This window comes from Egretta garzetta, unplaced genomic scaffold (assembly GCF_000687185.1).
Source record: "Egretta garzetta isolate BGI_Z169 unplaced genomic scaffold, ASM68718v1 scaffold548, whole genome shotgun sequence".
Classification (NCBI taxonomy): Eukaryota; Metazoa; Chordata; class Aves; order Pelecaniformes; family Ardeidae; genus Egretta; species Egretta garzetta.
Window position 1 is genome coordinate 342,911 of NW_009260502.1, and position 19,998 is coordinate 362,908.

Sequence of the window (19,998 nt, forward strand, 5' to 3'; positions counted from 1 at the left end):
GATATAAGCATGGGAAAGGAAAATAAATATTTTAAGCAAATACAAAAGTGTTTCTTATAGATAAAAAAATTCAACTAAATCCTGTCAAGGATACCATGGACGTTAATGTACCAAACAGGACACACGTGTTTGGTTTAAGTGGCAAGAAACATCACTGCAAGTTTTGAGTCAAATTCTGTTATTATCCCCCACATAGCGTTTAAATGGTAGGAGGGTAAAACAGCTATCACAGATGAAGAAGCCACACTAAAATACTGTGTCTTTATAGTACTGATTATCTTTTTGTATATTCAAAGTAGCATATTTCTTTAACTAGTATTGTTTATGAACTGTAGTTCAAGTAGTAGCCATTTCTGCATGTTAAAGACTCAGGGAGGTAGCAACAAATGCAATCATCGGACTTGAACAATGGTCACATCATCATAACCATTCCTACATTTCATGATATCATCACAGGGTTTTCTGCAATACTGTTCTTCTCAACTGTGCTATTTCTCCACTTTCTTAAACCCCTGGTTATCACAGCCTCCTCCTGTTCGCCTCATTCCATTCACCTCTTTCCTTCTCACTTTTCTCCTGCCCTATCAAACTCCCATGTGTCTGTGTATGCCTCCTTTTTCCCTTATCTTGTGTGTGAAAACATTGGTTTCAGCACATTCAATCAAAAAATATACTGAAAACCTAACCCGCTGAAAAAAGCCACGGACTTAGTATGTTTTTTATACCCCTTTTCTACAATACTCTGTAGCAGGGACATCTGGCACTATTTTGTACAACACAGCAGGGCTATGTTATCAGTTGTTCCTTAAGTGCCACCACAGAATAAAGAAAGACATTAGCAATTTTCTGTATTTATTTTTGGCAGGCAACTTGAGAGACAAATTATCTACCTCCAAACACAGATATAAATAAGCATAAACTGTGCAGATGTTTTCCTCCTCCCTGTCAGTGTATTTCAACTACTGCTGGAACATGCTGAACTTGTTTACCTTTTGAGCAATGCAGCCCAACTTACAGAGGAACACAGCCCTGAAACATGCTGTTTACTCACCTCTCAAACAAACTTTTGTTATATGAAGCAAATATAGGTCACCTTCCAACTGATAACCAAATTGAATAAAAGATAACAGGCTATGCAAAGGAGGTATTTATACAAAAGAAGGCACTTTAGTGGCAAGCCCTTAAAATTAGCTGATGAAGTGTGCATAAAGTCTATGTGTTTACACTCTTAAAGATACCACTCTTAACATAACTAGTTTGCAAAAGTCTTTATCAGAAGCTGTGATTTTCAAATAATCCACCCATTTTCCTCTCTCCAAAGTGTGCCAGAGTAGTTCCAAAACGTGGACAATGACAAGTGAACTAAGGTCCTATCCCCATCTTAGTAAAGTCTATGCTGGGAGATAAGAGTGTGGGAGCAGGTTGTGACCCCTAAGTCTGACATAAGAAAGAAAATCATGTTTCCCATGATTGTCACAATGTTGCTAAAGGAGCCACTCCACTCTGATGTGCTTATGTTCACAAAACCACAGATCCCTCAAGAGCCACAAGATTCACCCCATTCTTTTGTTCAGCATACTTCTGACTACTACCTCTTTGAAATCATAGAGCAAGCTCATATTTGCCCACATCTTTCTAAACAGATATATTCCTATCTATTTCTACAGTACCTTGCAAGATGGGGAATACTCTCTGCCAAAACCTAGGGCAACCACCGTTATCCTGTGACAACACAAAATCAACAGAAAAATGCTGCCTCGATGTCACAATAACCTATTTTTGATTATCTTGTAAAAAAAATAAAAAATTTAAAACATTGCATTTCCTCTTCAGTTTTGCCTAGTTTCAACTTCCTTCTGTTCTGTTTATTATAAGATTTTATGGACCTTTGAACCTTCAAAGTACTGCACACACTAGTTGTTGTTATCCCAAAGCACAAAGAGAGGCTCTATGAAAAGCTACCAGAAACTTATTTCTCATTTTACTTTGATTTAGATACTAGAAATACAGGTTACTTCAGTTCTAACTCTATTGCGGGCTGTACTGTCTGTGCTCCTATCTTCTTCCTTGAGGCTGAATTTTGTTCTCCTCAGACAGGTCAATTATGTGGGCTTAAAGAAGTGGTGGAAATACCAGCACTGGGAAGCTGCTGAAATGTCAGGAGACACCCTCAAAGGATTTTCTCTCAGGTGAGAGTTGCCAGAGCGATATAATGAATACACTTCGCAGTAACAGACATTCAGGTTGTCTCTCACTCACGAAGGCTGTGACACAGACTGACATTTCACTGCCACAGCAACACTACCCAACCAGCACCCTTCCAAGACACCGCGTACCATGGCAGACCAAACACAAACCCTCACCTTACAAGGAGATTATTCTGTAAAGCCAGTAGTGTGCCATTCCTAATTCTGAAATACTTTACAAAAAGTCGGTAAGAGCTCCCAGAAACCGCAGACACATCTCTCCATTACTCTCTACACCCTCCCAGAAAGGTTCCCACTGCCCCATACCCAGAAGAGGAGCTCTGGAGCCGCAGCACACACCTCCAGCCAGACACCATGCTGGAAGAGGTGACCAGGCAGTTCAGACCCAGCCCTGAGGGCTCAGTGATCTTTTAAAATATCTCTGCACTTCATCAGCCTTACTAAGAAACCATGCAATGTATTGCTATGACTTTAACATCTGCTGCTGACAATATCACAGTCGTGCTCTTCCCTTTCTGCTTTCGTCCACATCTCAGGTCTCAGTCACAACTGGCAGAAGAAATGGTTAAAATGGAAACACGAAGAAGAAAGCACAAGCAGGTAAATGTGGTTTAGAGTTAGGATGGTTTTCCTTTCTACATTTTATTTTTTTCCCTTTTCTCTTACTCTGGTAGCCACCAAATGTTGGTAACACCCTACTAAACTGCTCCTAGGATGGAAAAAAGTAGCCCTTCCAAACTCTCCAAGATACATCAGGTAATTCTTCAGAGAAATTCATTGACATAATCCAAGAAGATACTCATATCCTCACCTCAGGAAAATAAGAATCATAAAATGGACTAACATATTGTAAGTTTTACCTCTGAGTTCATCCTGTTATAATAGCAGAAAATCCTAGAAGCAAAACAAGAAGCTGCAGCCCACCCTCCAGAAGTTGAACTAATGAACCTTTTGCAAAGTGAGTTGACCAAAATTAGCATCAAAACCAACAAAAGCTTCTGCCATGTACTGCACTGCCATCTTCCTGCTGCAGGCAACACCTCTTCCCTATGGAGAATGCCTGCGGCTGTGCTGGTTTTTTCAGTGCATGGAGCCAGTTCCACTCCTTTTGATTTTGACAGGATCAACCCTGGAAATAAAATCTCATCTTGTCCACCCTCTCCAATGGCAAGATAGGAGTAAGGCATATTTTTTGACTTTAACATATAAAGTCCATAACTATTTTGTCAAAAATCTTGCTAGTAACTGAGATGGTTCTTTGTGGAAAAATCCGTCTTCCCCAACTAGCTCTCACAGTGATGAAGTCAGTCATAAATAACTGAATTATTCACAGTTCATTAATCCATCTAAAATAAATTTCAACTGGGCTTTACCATTCTCACTGCTCACTAACATACACCTAGAATTGGAAAGCTGTCACTAAATAAATATATCCTAATTATGAGTAGATATACATAGTTATACATATAGAATTATAGGTATGCATACACACAGAGAAAAAAAGTTGGATGCAATACATGAAAACTAAAAAAAAGGTCAGCTTAATGGATAGTCTTTAAGTGGGCTAACTCTTAAAAGTACAAGGAAAAAGATTGAACATGAAAAGGCTCTTGTTCTCCTATTTTATATGATAAAAAATAATGAATCATGATATTACAATAATTACTTTAAATGCATTGAAAAATAAGGTTATAACTTTGGAAGAGTATTTTCTCTCAGGAATTCAGCAAAGCCCTATCAAACTCTAAAGATTTTGCTTCTCCTTTATTTGACAAGTCTTTAATGGTGTGTGTTAGGGACCCGGACTCTATCAATCCCCAAAGGATAGAATACAAATCTCAACTGCTGCAGCAGGCAAAATAGGTATGAAAAGCTCTTGAGACTGACTTTCCTACACAATTTGCTGTCCTTCTATTTCTAAGAAAGAAATACTGCCATAAGGCTCTTCTATGATATTTCTGCACTTTGTTTCTAGTTCTAATTCTGTGAATTAGTTGAAAAAAATCTTAAATATGGCAGAATAAAATAAGGAAAAAACAAGAGACTCCCAAACTGGCACAACCAACCATTGAAAAAAAGATATTTAAAAAAAACCACAAAGCAAGAAAACAATGCAAATCTGCATTTGATAATCTATATGTACAACTGGTCTGTCACTGTACCTTCATTTTCCTCTTACCGAATATTTCATATCAGAGGAAGCAGAATCACACATAATACCTTTCCTGTCAATGCTGTTGCTTAATTAGTCAACATCATGTGAAGCTGATGATAAAAATAATTGAGTTGGGGCCTTCAGTCTCTGAAGAAAGGCTTCAACACACAGGATATTCTCACAAGCTATGGGTTTCATATACTGTGAATGGAAAACGGGACATAGGTATTCTCCATTCGGTCCCAACATAGACTATGTATGTTACTTAGTCTATAGTGCATGCTTCCATTTTTTTACAATGTTTCTAAGAAATTGGCAATATATCTAAATATATGTAAATTTTAACCAGAATTCCCATTATGTGGCACTTTTTTCAATGACAACAGTTGGCATACAAAGCTTAGAAAACTCTTTTCTCCCATCCTCCCCTGAATAGCCAAGGGAAAAACATATATGACATGTAATACAGAACTTCAGCGTTTAGGTGCGACAGATACACAACTGTGACAACGTGTCAAAAAAAAGTCCACCAACAAGACAGTAATAGAAAGTGATTCGTTAGAAATATTTTTCTACAAACACCAGTATTTAAAATATTCTGCACTCAGTATTCCTTCATCTTGATCCTCAGGGAGAAGACAAACTTCTCTCTTGATGCTTTGTTGTCTTATTTTCAAACGCATTGGCCTCTAAGCTGAAAGCAAGTGCTATGACAAAAATGTAATGTCAATGTTTTCAATGCATTAATATGAAACAATCAAACCTGTATTACAGCACTGATGTTCTGAAATCACTACCTTTAAGTTTGCATTAGATTACCGGATATTACTACTTTTCAACTTGACAAAAGTATAAGTTGAAAATCATTTTGTAGACATACCAAAACTAAAGGCTTCCACTGAGTTTTCTAATGTGTTGTATCTTTTTGTTACTTTTTGGGCCACTCATTTTCATTCTGCGCATGAGGAAGAATAAGCAGTACATTCCAAAACCACTCTTTTTCTTACCTCCCACAAGGTAAAATGACAGATTGAGACACTCTCCCAATAAATTTTTAAGTGAAATACATTCAAAACATGACAAAGATTCACAGAACAAAATTCAGAAGTACTTAACAAGTCGCCAATAACTATAGAAATATATGAAGTAATCAAAAATCTTGCCATTAGTGGCAATGAAGAACATGCAATCCTGCAAAATATTAAACACTTGGATTACATTTTCCTTATACATAATCTTTTATTTATATCCATGAGACTGATCACTACCAAAGTAATCTGTGTTGCTCAAAAAGAAGGCATAGGAACAAAGCAATTCAGATTCCCACTGGAGTGACAGAAATACCTTCTCAGGCCTGAGGGTGTTCTAAGGGTCAGGTTCACAACTATTCAAAGTTTGGATCCAGCCATCTCTAGTTGCCTTGTACTTTCCACTCCTTTTCCTTCCCCAGATGACACTATTCATTTAACTTAGACCATTTTCAGAATACATAAACACAGTGGCTTTCAGAATTTTTTCATGTAGGGTCCCTCCCTGTGCAGAGTTACCTGTCGGGAAACTGGTACATTTTCTGAAATGTAGATTTACTTCTGAAGAACTCACTGAGAACTCACTTCAGAAACAGTGCTGGGCAAGAACGTACTCTTAACTCTACCAACATATTAGGAAAGAACTGTTCATGCCATTTGACTGAAATGAACTCCCCACATGAAGTGATGGAACTGAGAAGTCAGCAATGCGTTTTCTCTAATAGCTCTAGTTTTTTGCTTCTATTTTTTTTCCTTCTGACAGCAAATATTGCATGTTTTCCTGTGATAGAATTTTTTATTATGAATGGAAGAAAGTAAATGGTTTAGATCATACTGCTGGAGTTTCCAGCAAACATTTTATGAGGAGAAATTTTCTCTTTGTCTTGACATTGACATTCAAGATTAGTTCCATTTTTTCTTCCTAATTAGCTTTTCCAAGACAATTGTGTATTTGAAACAAACAGAATACTTTCCCTCAGGGCATCAGAAACTTAATCTGTCCAATTTCCTTTCAATGGACATTGAAAACAAAGCAGTGTATTGTAACTCAGTGGGGAATTAAGAATTGTGTGACGTAAAAAATGGAAAAAGCACTCTGTAAATAAATTCAACATAGATGGCAATAAAAATGTAGTAATGAAAAGTCCTTTAAGCCACCTTGTTAATACCCAGCAGAACTGCCTGTTCATATTAAAGTCTATTTGCCTTTCAAAGGAGGTTAAGACACTAAAATTACACAAACCTGAGGATTTTTATATTCACAACACCAAACTGAGTGATTAGCATTAAATCGTTTGGAATATCTTAAACAATCTGAAGAAATTCTGATCACTTTATCCAGCAGTCTTCTTTGTGACTCAAAATATTTTTTTCTTAAGCTTTGATCATTCTACAAAGATACAGTCCCTCACAGAACAATTTATTTTCCTGATATTTGAAATAAAAAAATCAATAATTCTAAGCATACAGTTACAAGATTATGCTGATAAACTGTAAGGCTGTTAATGACTTTTTAGATGGAAGTTACACTTGTAAGTCTTATCAATAAAAGTAACTGTTGGAGCAGCTTTTGGATTCTGATCAACAAGTCACTAAGAAAATAATCGCAGGTCTTCATTTAAAAATTCTGTAGAAGTTAATTGAAAATAATAATCTTTGTAGTGTATTGCACAATACCAGTATAGCCTACCAGAAAAAGAGCTCTATAGAATGTTTTTTTAGGACTACTAACACGCAGACTTTCATACATAGCACACAATAATTTCTACAGTATCCCATTTATAGATGTGCTGCATACATACATGGGTACGCAAGTGTGTGTACTGTACGTAATACATATATAGACACTATAGAACTTCTTAAAAGTCAATATGCATCTTGTTCCTGTGTAGATTTCAACTTCAGCTGTGCCTCTTAAACAGAGTTCAGAAAGGTACTTACTGATGTGTAGAGGAAACCTTCTCCATTTAGGGCTATATACAACCCAGTCTTTACACCCTGGATAGCAACAACTCGAAGTCCCACTGGTATAAGGTTGAATAACGCTGTGAAGAAAAAACATGACCAGATATGAATATACTATGGTTCTTACAATATTCTAATAAACATCACTAGTAAAAAGAAAGAAAACTACTCCCTGGATATTTTTTTTTCTGATTTTAAAATTAAATTAATTCAGAAAACGTTGCTTCTAGCAAATTTAATCCTTAAAATTAAAGCCTAAAGTGTCTATCTACCAGTAAGTTCTACAGTAGTTCAGTATTTGTCACAAGTGCTAACTAGCAAATACAAACCATAGCAGACTGGACTATAATCATTTATGCAGCACTGAAGACATGAGTATCTCAGGCAACCTGAAAAGAGTCAAAGAGCCCATCAGTTCCTCCATCAATGTAGACTGATCTTAACAGTAATAGTTGAGAGATACCCTGCAGAAAACTTCTCTCTCTGATTCTGGCAAGTAGCTTTTTATTTTCTTAGGCATTTTTATTGTTTTGGATTAAGATGTGCTCTCATTAAAGATTGCTTTCAAGGGGTCTGTGATTTCAAGCAAAAAGATGTTTCTGCTTTTATAAATTATATATTTGATACAAGCAGTAGTAGACAGGCCTCAGGTAATGGCAGAGGCTTATCTTCATTCAGAAAAGCACTGAAATATGTGCTTGACTCTAAATGTGCATAAGTGCTATTGAGCTGAACATAGAACATGTTCAAAGACTGAAATTCTGGGAAAAAAAAATTAATTAAAAAAACAGCTAATAGCAGATGCCCTAGCAATGGTACATACATCTGTAATAACAACAGCCACAGCTTTGATCAGTGTCTGAAGAAGACCAGTGTGAGTTTACAAGCCTCACCACAGAACAACAAAAGAAAAAGTGATAAAAGTAGGAGACACAAACCAATTCTTCTTCGAAAAATTATGCCAGCACACACCTATACTAAGTTTACTGACTCATACTAGGAAATTAGATGCAAAGCACACATCAAACAGTCTTGAAAGAAAAGATCTAGATGAGCCGGAGTTCATGCTAAGTGTTTTTCCACTGTGGATGAGTCAAGGATTCACAAGTCCTTGGATGAAAAACAAAAAGCACAACCTGTGTGTTCAACATATGCAGTGAGGACCATGGTTCCAACAAGTCAGGTTTCAGGAACACAGTATGACCTACAGTGAGTTCCTCAAAATTTAGGAAGGACATCCATAGGTGTGACCAGAAAGTATACCCTGTGAGGCTATTTGTAAGCAGAATGCTAGGGGTAACACCCAAATCAAGAGAAAAAGGGTCATGTAATTGCAGTGGATAAGTACATTTTCTCAAGGTGGGAAAAGTCCTGGTTGGTCAAAGGACACAAAGACACAGATTGTTTATGATGAAGACGATCAAATCTTTACAACTTTGAAAAAACATAGGTTGACTACTAGAACTTAAAGATAGAAGTGGATGGAAAAAAACCAAACCCTTTCCTTCAACATTGTCCTGCAGAAAAAGAATATGTAGCAAAAGATCTTTTTAGGAACACACAAAGATGGTATAAAGCTGGGAACTGTTGCAGCGGAGAAATTCCTACAGCTGTAGAAAGAAAAGTATATTCGAAAGAGCTCTGGAAGAACAGAAAACAAATGTACGGGTTTACAAAGTAGAATAGAAGAGATGACATCAGGCAAGAATTAGCACAGATGTATAGCTTTTTCATGTCTGTAGATTCCAAAAGTCTCTGTCATGCTAGGATCTTACTGGGCTGTTCACTAGAAAAACAAGGTTCCCTCTCTAATCTATAGAAGATACATGAAAACCAGTGAAATATGGTACTCACGGACAAGATATCCTAAGAGTATATAGACTAAACACTGCATGACTTGAGGGCTTTCAAATGTTCGATATAATCTGGAAGTTAAAAAACCCAATCAGGCATTACCCTCAAATGTCAAAACCAGCAAAACCACTATCGTGGGTGGTGGAGGGGGACTCTGTCACAGCAAAACTAGGTTTCGGATGGCAGTTAAGTTTTTTTTTTTCTAGAAGAAAAGAAATTCCATGAGGAAACCTGAATATGAATGCCATGCTAGAGGGAAGGCAGCAATGATTGAGGGGACACCAGGAAGGAAACACAAACAGTACTTGTATAAAGAAAAGAGGTGAACACAAAAGACAAGTCAGCCATGGAAAACTGCTAATGAAAAATAACTCCAAATCACAGTGGCTCAGTCAAAAATTCTGGAATGTAGATATAATTTGCTGTATTACAAATAAAAATAAAGCAGCAAAGCTAGAAAAAAACCGCACCATTGAAGGAGAATTAGAGGCCTGTAACATGGCAGTGTTTTATGCAACCTATAAAATTACTAGAGCAGCTTATAGCTGCTGGTGAATTTAGAAAGCACCGAGGAGGGCATATAATGTATCTTTTACTGCCACCAAGTTTTAATCAGAGATTGTCAGAGCTCCTGTAATTAGTCTAAGACCATAAAATTTTAGGGTTTGATCTGAAATGCTGTAATTCTGCACATACAGAATAGTCAGTAACTTCCACAAAATTTTTCAGACTTGGGTGAAACTAGGGAGGCCAGTCTACATTTAATTATTGATTGAGAAACGCTCAGCAATGTGCTTCATACTGTGGTCGGCAAAACATGCACCAGTAAGGCACAGCATGGGGTTTTTATGTGCTCTGAAACGGGCCGAAGGAAACTCTATTTCCTCCAGAACCTGGCTGTGCAGTACTTTACTGAGCAGGACTTGCAAGCCCAATTACACATTTCAAACCTTGCTAGGATTCACCTGTGCTATCCCCCACTCTAATAAGAACCTGCCTTGAGAAAAGCAGAAAGCCTTCCAGATTTTGCTGGCATTTCAGGTCTGCACAGCCAAAGCTATGCCCTTACCTGAGGGGGCTGTGAAAAAGAACCATGCCTCCAGCTTCCCTCCTTTAAGACAATGATCCAAAATTAAGTGGGGACTGAGGTCCCTGAACATCTTCATGTACATAAACCCAGGCCGGTGAGTCCACAGATGAGTTGAGAGAGGGAGCACCCTGGAACATCCCAGGAAATATAATTGTGCCTGATGCTCAGAGCTCCCATGCTGCACGCTTAAGTATAAAGCCTGGCACATCCAATTGTAAGAAAGACATGGGAACATCAGGGAAATCAAGTGAACCAATCGGCAAAAACCGTGCGAGTAAAACCCTTTCTCCTTGTCAGTGCTGAGCCTGTGCATGTAAACCATGACCGTAAAGCAAATGGTTTCTCTTCCTTTTCCTAAGCCTGCAAGCCTACTCCCATCATGCACAAGATCAGAAAATGGGGCAGGGGGCAGTTAACAGGAACAACTGGCATGAAAAATGTTACTGGTATAGGTGTCTCAGAGGGGATTTGCAAGAAGAAATTTGAGTTGGATTCTAATCCTCCAAAAATTTTAGCCAAAATTGAAGTCCACTATTTGATAAGTAATAACTCCTTCCTTGAACAAAACACAAAACCACCACAGTTCTTTTTCACTCTTTTATGTAATACCATCACAGTCTATTAACTTGAAATCCGAAATGCCTGAAATCCAATATTTCCATAGCCTTGTGAAAGTCTGTTTAGGTACGACTGACTTGTAGCTACAAGAAAATTGCTATTAGAGATCACTCTTTTTCTCAAGAACCTTGCTAGAGACCAATTACTCAAGGCTTATAAACTTGCTGCCTATTCTGCATGTGTGCTGCCCTGGTGTCAGTTAACAAAACTTCCCATAGCACCAAATCTGCAATCAGATCAAGGCAACTATTTAATTTATTTCCACCTGCAGGCCTACAGGCAAAAATAATGACTCCATCAGAACATCTTTTAGACTGGCATGAGTGCAGGGAGGTTGTTATTCAGAGATCCGTCCGTCCACTTCTTGTGGAGCAAACCCATTCTACCTGCCTGATGTTACACAAGATGTAATCAAAACGTACTTTTTAGTATGGCTGAACGTGGCCTCCATTGATCCTGTCACACTGACCAAGATTATACTGATGGGAGAAACAGGCTTACCTAGCTCCCAAAGGTGATGTAAATAGATGGCTAAATGCCTGTGTAACTCTCTGAAGACAAACTCCAGCAAAAAACAGCGCAAAAATCAGACTGCAAATATTTCAGTTCAGTAATCCAAAATTAACATGCAGTAATCCAAATTTAACAGCATTGAGGTGTTTTTTAATCTTAATGTGCTTTAGTTCTGTTCAGTTATCTCCTTTACCTTACAAGGGTGCTGTGAAGATTATTTTATTAATACTTTCAAACCAAAATATGATAGTGGTAGGTCCTTTAGAAAGGCATTAAAAAGTTTATACTTCCACATTCAATTTGGAAGATAGAAATAGAGCATTAGGAGCATCTGTTAAAAGATGAAAATAAAGGAAGATTAAATGGTTGCATGATTTCTTGAACAGCAACTGTACCAGGTACCAAGTGCCACGAAGGAAGCGCAACATGTTGCTGCATAATTAAGCAAGAGATGCGCACAGCACAGCCAAATCAAAGTTGCTTGGGTAGTGTTAACTTTGGCATTTATCAGTTTATTAAAAAAAGGCTACTAATGAGTAATGCTCTTTTAATCTGTTTTAAACATGACTGTAATTTCTTAAAGGGCACAAATAGCAACATTTGAGTGTTAAAATCGGGTTTATCACCCATCAAGAAAAGTATCATAATTTACATTGAATTTTTTCAGTGGTTGTTGGCTGAGATACGCTCTTCAGGTGAATCAAAATAAGCCATAGGGCTAAGAGATTCAAGGTTTCAGTCTCAGAAATTAAAGAATCAGAATTGCCTATTTCCCCAATTAATTACTCTTCCTACCAAACCTACCCTTCATTCATGAAACAAAACTTTGAAGATAGACCAAAGCCTGCAAATGAGCTGGTTTGGGTGGGGAGGAGGACAGGAGGGGAATGCAAATCTTGTTACCGCAAACACAACGTGGAAATCTTCTATTTCTTCACAGTTTCTGAAAATTAGAGCTAGAGAGGGACAGCTACGCTGAGCGGGACCTCAGTAACCAAGCCTACAGCCTTAACCCTGGTCACTCTTGCTTTCCCTAACCAGGAAAAGCAATGTAATAAATCCTCTTTCCACATAGCACTGAGAATTTAGCAAAAAAATACAGACTGTACACAGAAGATGGTTTAAGCTAACAACCTTGGTCTGGTGATATGATTTAAGGAAACTCAGCACCATTAACCAATGGGTGCATTAATTCATACTCCGTTACAAAACATCACTAACTTGGAAAAGATACAAAAAGAAATTGCAACAGTGAACTGAAACCCATCAGTCTATTTTTAGGTTGGGTTCTAACAGCACGGCCACCAACAGGAGCAGACGAAAGTACACTCAGGGATGCAATTATAAGCAGTCACATCTTCCTTCCTTTTTCATGCAAGGGTTTGTGCGCACCGATACATTAAAAATCTTGACACTTATCTCTGCAGGCTCTAGCTTTTACTCAAACTTCAGGCAAGCTGGGACAATGGCTTGCACTACAGCAGCTGACCAAAACTCATTTTGACTTCAGATAGAAGCAAAAAGTCACCTGAAAGAGCCTACCAAGAAGCTTTAAAAACAGACAAACAGATAATGGGTGTGGCCAGAACCACTCAATTTGAACAGTCTGTGTCTTAATCTTACTTTGCTCTACCTCTCTGTCACACTGACTCCAACAGTGTGTAGCTTATATTTACTGACATACATATAAAACGAGTACAAAATGGTGTGTGCACTTGAGGGAATTTAACTCCAAGCGCTCCTCTAACTGCTTGACGCAGAACAAATTGCACTCAGGGATGCAATTATAAGCAGTCACATCTTCCTTCCTTTTTCATGCAAGGGTTTGTGCGCACCGATACATTAAAAATCTTGACACTTATCTCTGCAGGCTCTAGCTTTTACTCAAACTTCAGGCAAGCTGGGACAATGGCTTGCACTACAGCAGCTGACCAAAACTCATTTTGACTTCAGATAGAAGCAAAAAGTCACCTGAAAGAGCCTACCAAGAAGCTTTAAAAACAGACAAACAGATAATGGGTGTGGCCAGAACCACTCAATTTGAACAGTCTGTGTCTTAATCTTACTTTGCTCTACCTCTCTGTCACACTGACTCCAACAGTGTGTAGCTTATATTTACTGACATACATATAAAACGAGTACAAAATGGTGTGTGCACTTGAGGGAATTTAACTCCAAGCGCTCCTCTAACTGCTTGACGCAGAACAAATTGCAACAGCACAGAAAGGAGCAGCATGACTAAGCTTTGAACAGCTTCCTTGCTGAAGACAAACAAGAAACCACTTCTCTGGCCCTTGCTACCCACTCACTCTGGCTTCTCCGACAGCCCGCCGCGCAGATCGTCAGGGCACCGGAGGGCTCCTCCCCAGGCTTCAGGGAAAGCAAACAGGGCAGGAGATGGGTGGAAGGCCGGTAGAGATGCACGCCCTTCGGCAGTCTGTATGTCCTCCGTTTTTATGAAACACAGTTCAAATGGAAGTCATCTTCACTATCACGGCAAGCATACTATCTGTCCTATTGACAGCTAATATATGTCCATCCCTTCACCCTCTGGGCACATTAAATAGGCAGCCTGCAAGCTCCATGGTCAGAAGCAGGATTTTCCCCCTCTGGCAGCTGCCAACACTTATTTACTGGTAAGCCTCAGACAGAAATTATCATGGTAAGGAGCTCACAAAATAAAAGATCAAAATACTAGGAACTCTATCCATGAGAAAATTACTGGTTTGAACTCAAAGAAAAAAGGAAAAACAAAATATGCTACAATAAAAAAAACCAATAGGAAACGAAAAGTTCAATGGGACATGGAAGGAAATGGAGTGGAAAAGGAAAAAGAACTGAGGGGAAAGACTGACAGAGCAAAAGAAACAGACACATATTCATATATTCATGAATATATCAAATGGATCAGTCTTTTCAGCTCCTAATATAGTGTCAATACACATACACTAGCAAAACATAAGGTGGAGATTGTATGCTTTCCCGGCAAACACATTAATTTGACATCCTTATAGTCTAAACTGTCTTTACTAAACAATATTTAAAATTGAACTCATGAAGAAATAGTGAATCGTACCAGTTAAAGACAGAAAAAACCCTTTATGGAAAAAACTCATGTTGAAGTAAAATACAATATTGTCTGATAGCATTTATCCGAAATACACAATACTGCTATCTGGTATTTGGTTGAGTTTGGACAAGTTCTATACTTCAGAATATTTATAATATAGAATATTCATTCTGCATTTTGGAATATCAAGAATAAGGGAGATGGGCAGACAGATGGAAATCCAGAAAGACAGAGAAGAGGGGAGAGAAGTGACATAGTAAGCAAAAAAAAAAAAAAAAAGGAAGATCTGTAAGGATGATAACAGCAAAAAGAGGAAAGTAAGGCACTATGGTCTAATTTTGCAAAGATTCAAAAATCCATAGAGTTCTAAGATTAAAAAGACCCAGAAATAACATTAAAACATTCCAAAATTGTTGCAGTCATACACACCTCCTCACTGAAACTGAAAATAAGAGATGGGCAGAGAGAGAAGGAGAGACAGATACACATGCTTGCACTCTAAGACATGTTTCTCGGACCTCCTACAGCCAAAGCTTATACAAAAAGCAATAATGATCTTGTCTGTACAAGGATTTAGCATCTAGACCAATACAGAAGTGGGCATAAGAGAGGAAAACACCGAGGGAAGAGAAGAAACAAAGAATGGGGTGGGGTGGGGGGAGGAAAACACTTGGAAAACAAGCAGAGAAATACACATCAAAATAGATGAATCAATTCTTTATCTCAATTCTAAAAAGAAAATAGAACAATAAAAGACGATCATGCTATCTGTTGATGAAATGTGTTAAAAATGACAGCTGTGCATTAGCAGATAAAACAGGGACCTCTAACCGAAGGAAAGCAGAAACCTCAAATCCCTTAATTTCTATAGCCTAATTCCAACATTTCTACGGAAACCAAAGCCTTATTTATATATGCATAAGAAGAAGATAAATCTTTTATATTAAAAATGCTTAAAATAAACCTCAAGATCACACAGAAATACGTTACTTAAATATGTCATTATCATTAAAACAAACAAAATACAAATATTCTCTGCTAAACAGAAAACTAAAAATCAACTGTTTCTAGAGTAAGAACAGGTTTGCTTAATTACCATTTGCAGCTGATGTTATCAAACACATACATGTTCATTGAATGAAAATATGTGGCAGTATCATAGGAAAAGAGTACCAAAGCAGCGACCCACACGGCCTTTCAAGACCACTTTTGTTTGGAGTATTTTTGAAAACTGCCACTGTTGCAGTCCCAACACTGGCAGGAATTCTCTTAAAACCATTGGAACTCTTGCCAGGATAGGGACTGTAGGATCTTTAGCCGCAATTCAGCAAGGTACTTCAGCATGGGTTTTAAGCAGGACTTTGATAGTTAGGCATACACTTAATTCCTTTGCTGAATCAGGGTCTATATGATCAGACTTTTCAGGGAATTTTTGTTTCCATCTCTTTTTTTTTTTTTGTTATTTTTTTGAAGATAAGAAAGTTATGTTAAATACATAGCTTTTATAAAAGTATTTTTAATATAATTGTACCATTTTTAGAAAACTACCAGAAGACAACCATTGGCCTAAATATTTTACCCCCGAGATCCATCGGCACTTACGCCTTCCCCTTCGAAGGGAATACATTTAGGCCAACGTCCTGCACGAGCCATGCTGGCGGTCATAAGGCTCCGAATGGACAGAACCCTCCTCCTTTCAACAAAACATTCAGAAACCCCTCCAAAGGCATTAACGCTGCGTCTGCAGGTACACACTCGAGCGATGCAATCTGCGTGTGCGATTAAGACATTCCCCAGGGGCAGTCACTTACTAGAATTACTGCTGTCATCCTTGGTTCCATCGAGACTTCCATCGGGGTGCATTTGCAAGTAGTAGCCTTGCCTGCAATATAACCTGGTCACTATACCCTTGAGCTGGGGATCTGAAAGACAAACATATTTTGTCACTAGCCTCAAAACTTTTTCCAAGAGTTATCCCTACTTCTCTCATGGTAGGAGGAAGCTTGGTGAAGCAGCATTGCCATCTTAAAAGTACTACAACAGGATGGGTCCTGATGGAGATAGAGAAAAATCTCGCCGCAGAGTATTATTATGCCAGTTGCATGTCCTGTTCTCTGCCTCCAACATCCTCTGTTGTAATTAACGCAGGTAAAACACAGAAAAAAAACACCACCCCAAATGCCCGTAGTCAAAAAACTTAAACCAGATTAAGCCCTGCAATAAATTTTAGACTTCAGCAATGAGTATAGAGCCTTACAGAAACTAACAAAACATTTTAAAACCCCTACTCGTATCATGTGTTAGTAACTTAAGTTTTAAGGACACTTGGAGGAAAAGGTCTGTCTTCTTTTACTCTCTACCAAAAGTAATTAAACTCATCTGGCAGTATTTTGTAACAGTCCCATCTGAAGACTTCCCAAAATATTTTACCAACCTAGAAGCAGATGTAATTCACCTGCCCTCTCCCACCACCCCAGGGAATAACATCCACAGTCAGGGTAAGACGTAACCCTCCTTCAACAGAGGAAAAAACCTGAAAAAACCCTTAGTAAGCTAAAAGTATATGGGAAATTCAGGTAGCTGAACAGTTAAACTACCCTGTTTAATACTCTTCATTTATGAAAATTGCCGAGAATTGGGCAGGGGCTGCCAAGCCACAACTTTATGATTCACCTCAAGGATGGTGCCTTAGCAAAGCACAAATTAAGCTGCTGCAGAACTCTTTCAGTGCTGAGGAAGAGGATGTGGCATCTTAAAAAAATCAACAGTACTGCCTCTGTGTGATATTGGTATTAATATTGTTAAACATAAACTATTAGGCCCAACCCCAGGCAGCCAGTACATGAACTTGTGGGGACATTGGCATTGAAAGCATCTATGTCGTTATCATGCTTAGCTCCGCAATAATGATCTGAAATCGTACAGACTTTGAGACAGATATGTAATAAAATGAACAGGTGAACTTCTGAGGAAGACAGAAATTATTTCCATGCAACCCTGTGGCCAGAATATAAAACCCTCCTTGAATTTGTGTATAATTGCTCTCATAGTCAATCATGCTGGGTTACTTACAGTATCCTAAGGGGAGGTGAAAATAAACACTAATAAACAAAACTGCCGCTGAGTGGAATGCTCTGAAGTTTTCTACAGAGGCTCAGTTCCATGAAATGATTATGAAAATGTTAATTTTTTCTTGAATGTTCAAATTTCAAAGTCATCTTAAACAATAAACCCATCTAAATTAAAAACATAAGATTAAACTGTAAATACTATTAAAACTGTTACCATAAATATTAACACTGTAAGACTTTTGAGGCATGGAAATAAATAATATAAGCATTTGATGATCAACATATAGGCACATTACAAATTCTTTTTTCTTTTAACTGCAAATTTTGCTTTCCATGAACTTTTACATTAGCAAAAGTTTCTCTGTCTTTATATAAGAATACTCAAACCCAAATATTTTTAAAATTCATAAACAGAATACACAGTATTTTCTCTGAAGTTAGTGTCTCAATCAACTTCATCAGATGATTCAAAAGTATTTTCGTAATTTAAATATGAAAAGTGAGTTCCTCTTACACAGGCACTATTCCTACCAAAGCATGCTTTCAGTGTGCACTTCCAAATTGGTGTTTTTAAACATATTTGCTTTACACACAGTAAAATGGCATCTTAAAAGACTGAAGAAAAATATTTTTTAAATATTATTAAAACTAGAGCCGTAAAAAGTATTTACAGGAAAAATATCAGTATTTTTAAAAGCCGTTTCCACACCCAAAGAATCATGAATAAATGATTCTTTATTAGGACTTCTAGCTCCAAGAAGTATCATAGGATGGCAAAGTACAGTCAACTCACTCTCACCAGCTGTTTACTTCTACTGTTTGAAGGGAAAAATGTGAAACTTAGTAGTGACTTTCAAAGTTGTTCTTTATGTTCATTCTATTAATTTTTCTAAATTCGCAAATAAAATCTACTTTCCACCAAGAAATTGCACAATCATTTGTCTACATTTTCACCAAAAGTATTATTTAAAGTTAACCCTGCTTTACCAGCTATCCAAAATTATATTTGAACAAAAATAATTTGGTGAATAGCTGTGCATTTCAGCCAGTATTTCTGGCTATGTGTGATGAGACAGGGTATGAATCCCCCATTTATTTGTTCACTCAAGTCCAATAACACCAAATAACTATTACAGCACGAGACCAGAGGATGCTAATCATGTGTTACATCTCACATGTATACAGTGGCTTCATTTGTCAGAGAACTGAACAAAACTGTCCCAAAACATGGTTCTTCCACTTGAAAGTTTCATTGAAAACTGGAATTTACTACTAATAATGTGACACTAATTAATATTTTCATTGTGCAAAGTAGATCTCTGTGGACTTTTTTTTTCCTTTTTTTTCCTTTTCCCATTAAATGTAGCAACCAAAACTTTCTTTTTATTTTTTTTCCTGTGGATTATTAGAACCTTTTTTACCCACCCTCCTAAGAACATATTTTCTACCTTAAATTTCTACCTCTCCTTAGCAAGATTAAAATTTTTACTCCTGACAAGTAATTTAATCTAGCATTTTTTACTAGTTCTTGATCGTAATATGTAGTTAATATATATCACAGCACTTCGGATCTACAAATCAAAGTAAATAACAACTAAATGTTTTAGCTGAACAGCGCTCAAAAAAACTGGGGGAACTGGACAAAGAGACATGGTATTTCTCTGCTCTTAGCCAAAAAGCAACCCAGATTTAGCGATGGAGTTGTATGAAGTGACTCATTAATCTCAATGCAAGTCATAATGAGCAATAGTCAAAAAGACTACTCCATACAGCCTCAAGGTAAATATCTCCAAGACAAAGCAGACAGTCCTGTCAGGCAAGGAATTTATCTCTTCTCCTTGCAGAAAGATAAATGACTTTTTCAGGTCCTTTTTGAAACACCTGGGCAGCAAGCAGAGAGGAGAAATCCACTAGTCCCTGTATTTCTATATAGTGTTTTTTCTACCCATTGTCACTTAATAATATTACAGGGACAGTCTCAGCTTCAGATGCTTTACAAACGAGTTTCTCAAATCCTTCTTGACCACACTTTTTTTTTTTATTGTCTGCTAGAAAGCAGGAGCAACCAGCAGTGCCCAGAAACACCATCAGAAGACTGATGCTGCCTGCCTGCAGGCACGCTGGATATCTTATGCATTTTCACTCCCGCCGCAGTGATGCAGGTAGACAGAGCAGCAATTACTCTTGCCCTTTGCACCCCACACATGCCTTTTTTCTTCCCACATGAAAGAGAAAGGGAACAGCAAGAGGATACAGCAAAATAATAACACACAAACAAACAGGATGAGAGTAGACGACCTCACCAAAGAGTTCCCAGCTCTCGTGATTTTATTATAGGTGTTTTGCTACTAGTTCTCTTAAAGTCCTAGCTGCCACAGCGAGGTCATTATGAGAAAAATACCGTTTCTATTTAATTTTAAACACCTT

At 37.7% G+C, this 19,998-nt stretch overlaps 1 protein-coding gene across 3 annotated transcripts in view; it reads right to left on the reverse strand.

The window, feature by feature from the left end:
- FGF14 (fibroblast growth factor 14) overlaps nt 1–19,998 on the reverse strand; it is a 412,461-nt gene that overhangs the window by 88,583 nt on the left and 303,880 nt on the right. For 2 of the 3 annotated variants that reach the window (XM_009644537.2, XM_035900111.1), the window contains exons 2-3: nt 16,312–16,422; nt 7,332–7,435 (exon numbers count right to left, since the gene is read on the reverse strand). In XM_009644537.2, coding sequence (XP_009642832.1) covers nt 7,332–7,435; nt 16,312–16,422 — 215 coding nt within the window. The remainder of the gene's footprint in view (nt 1–7,331; nt 7,436–16,311; nt 16,423–19,998) is intronic. The other variant, XM_035900110.1, reaches the window with a different exon arrangement.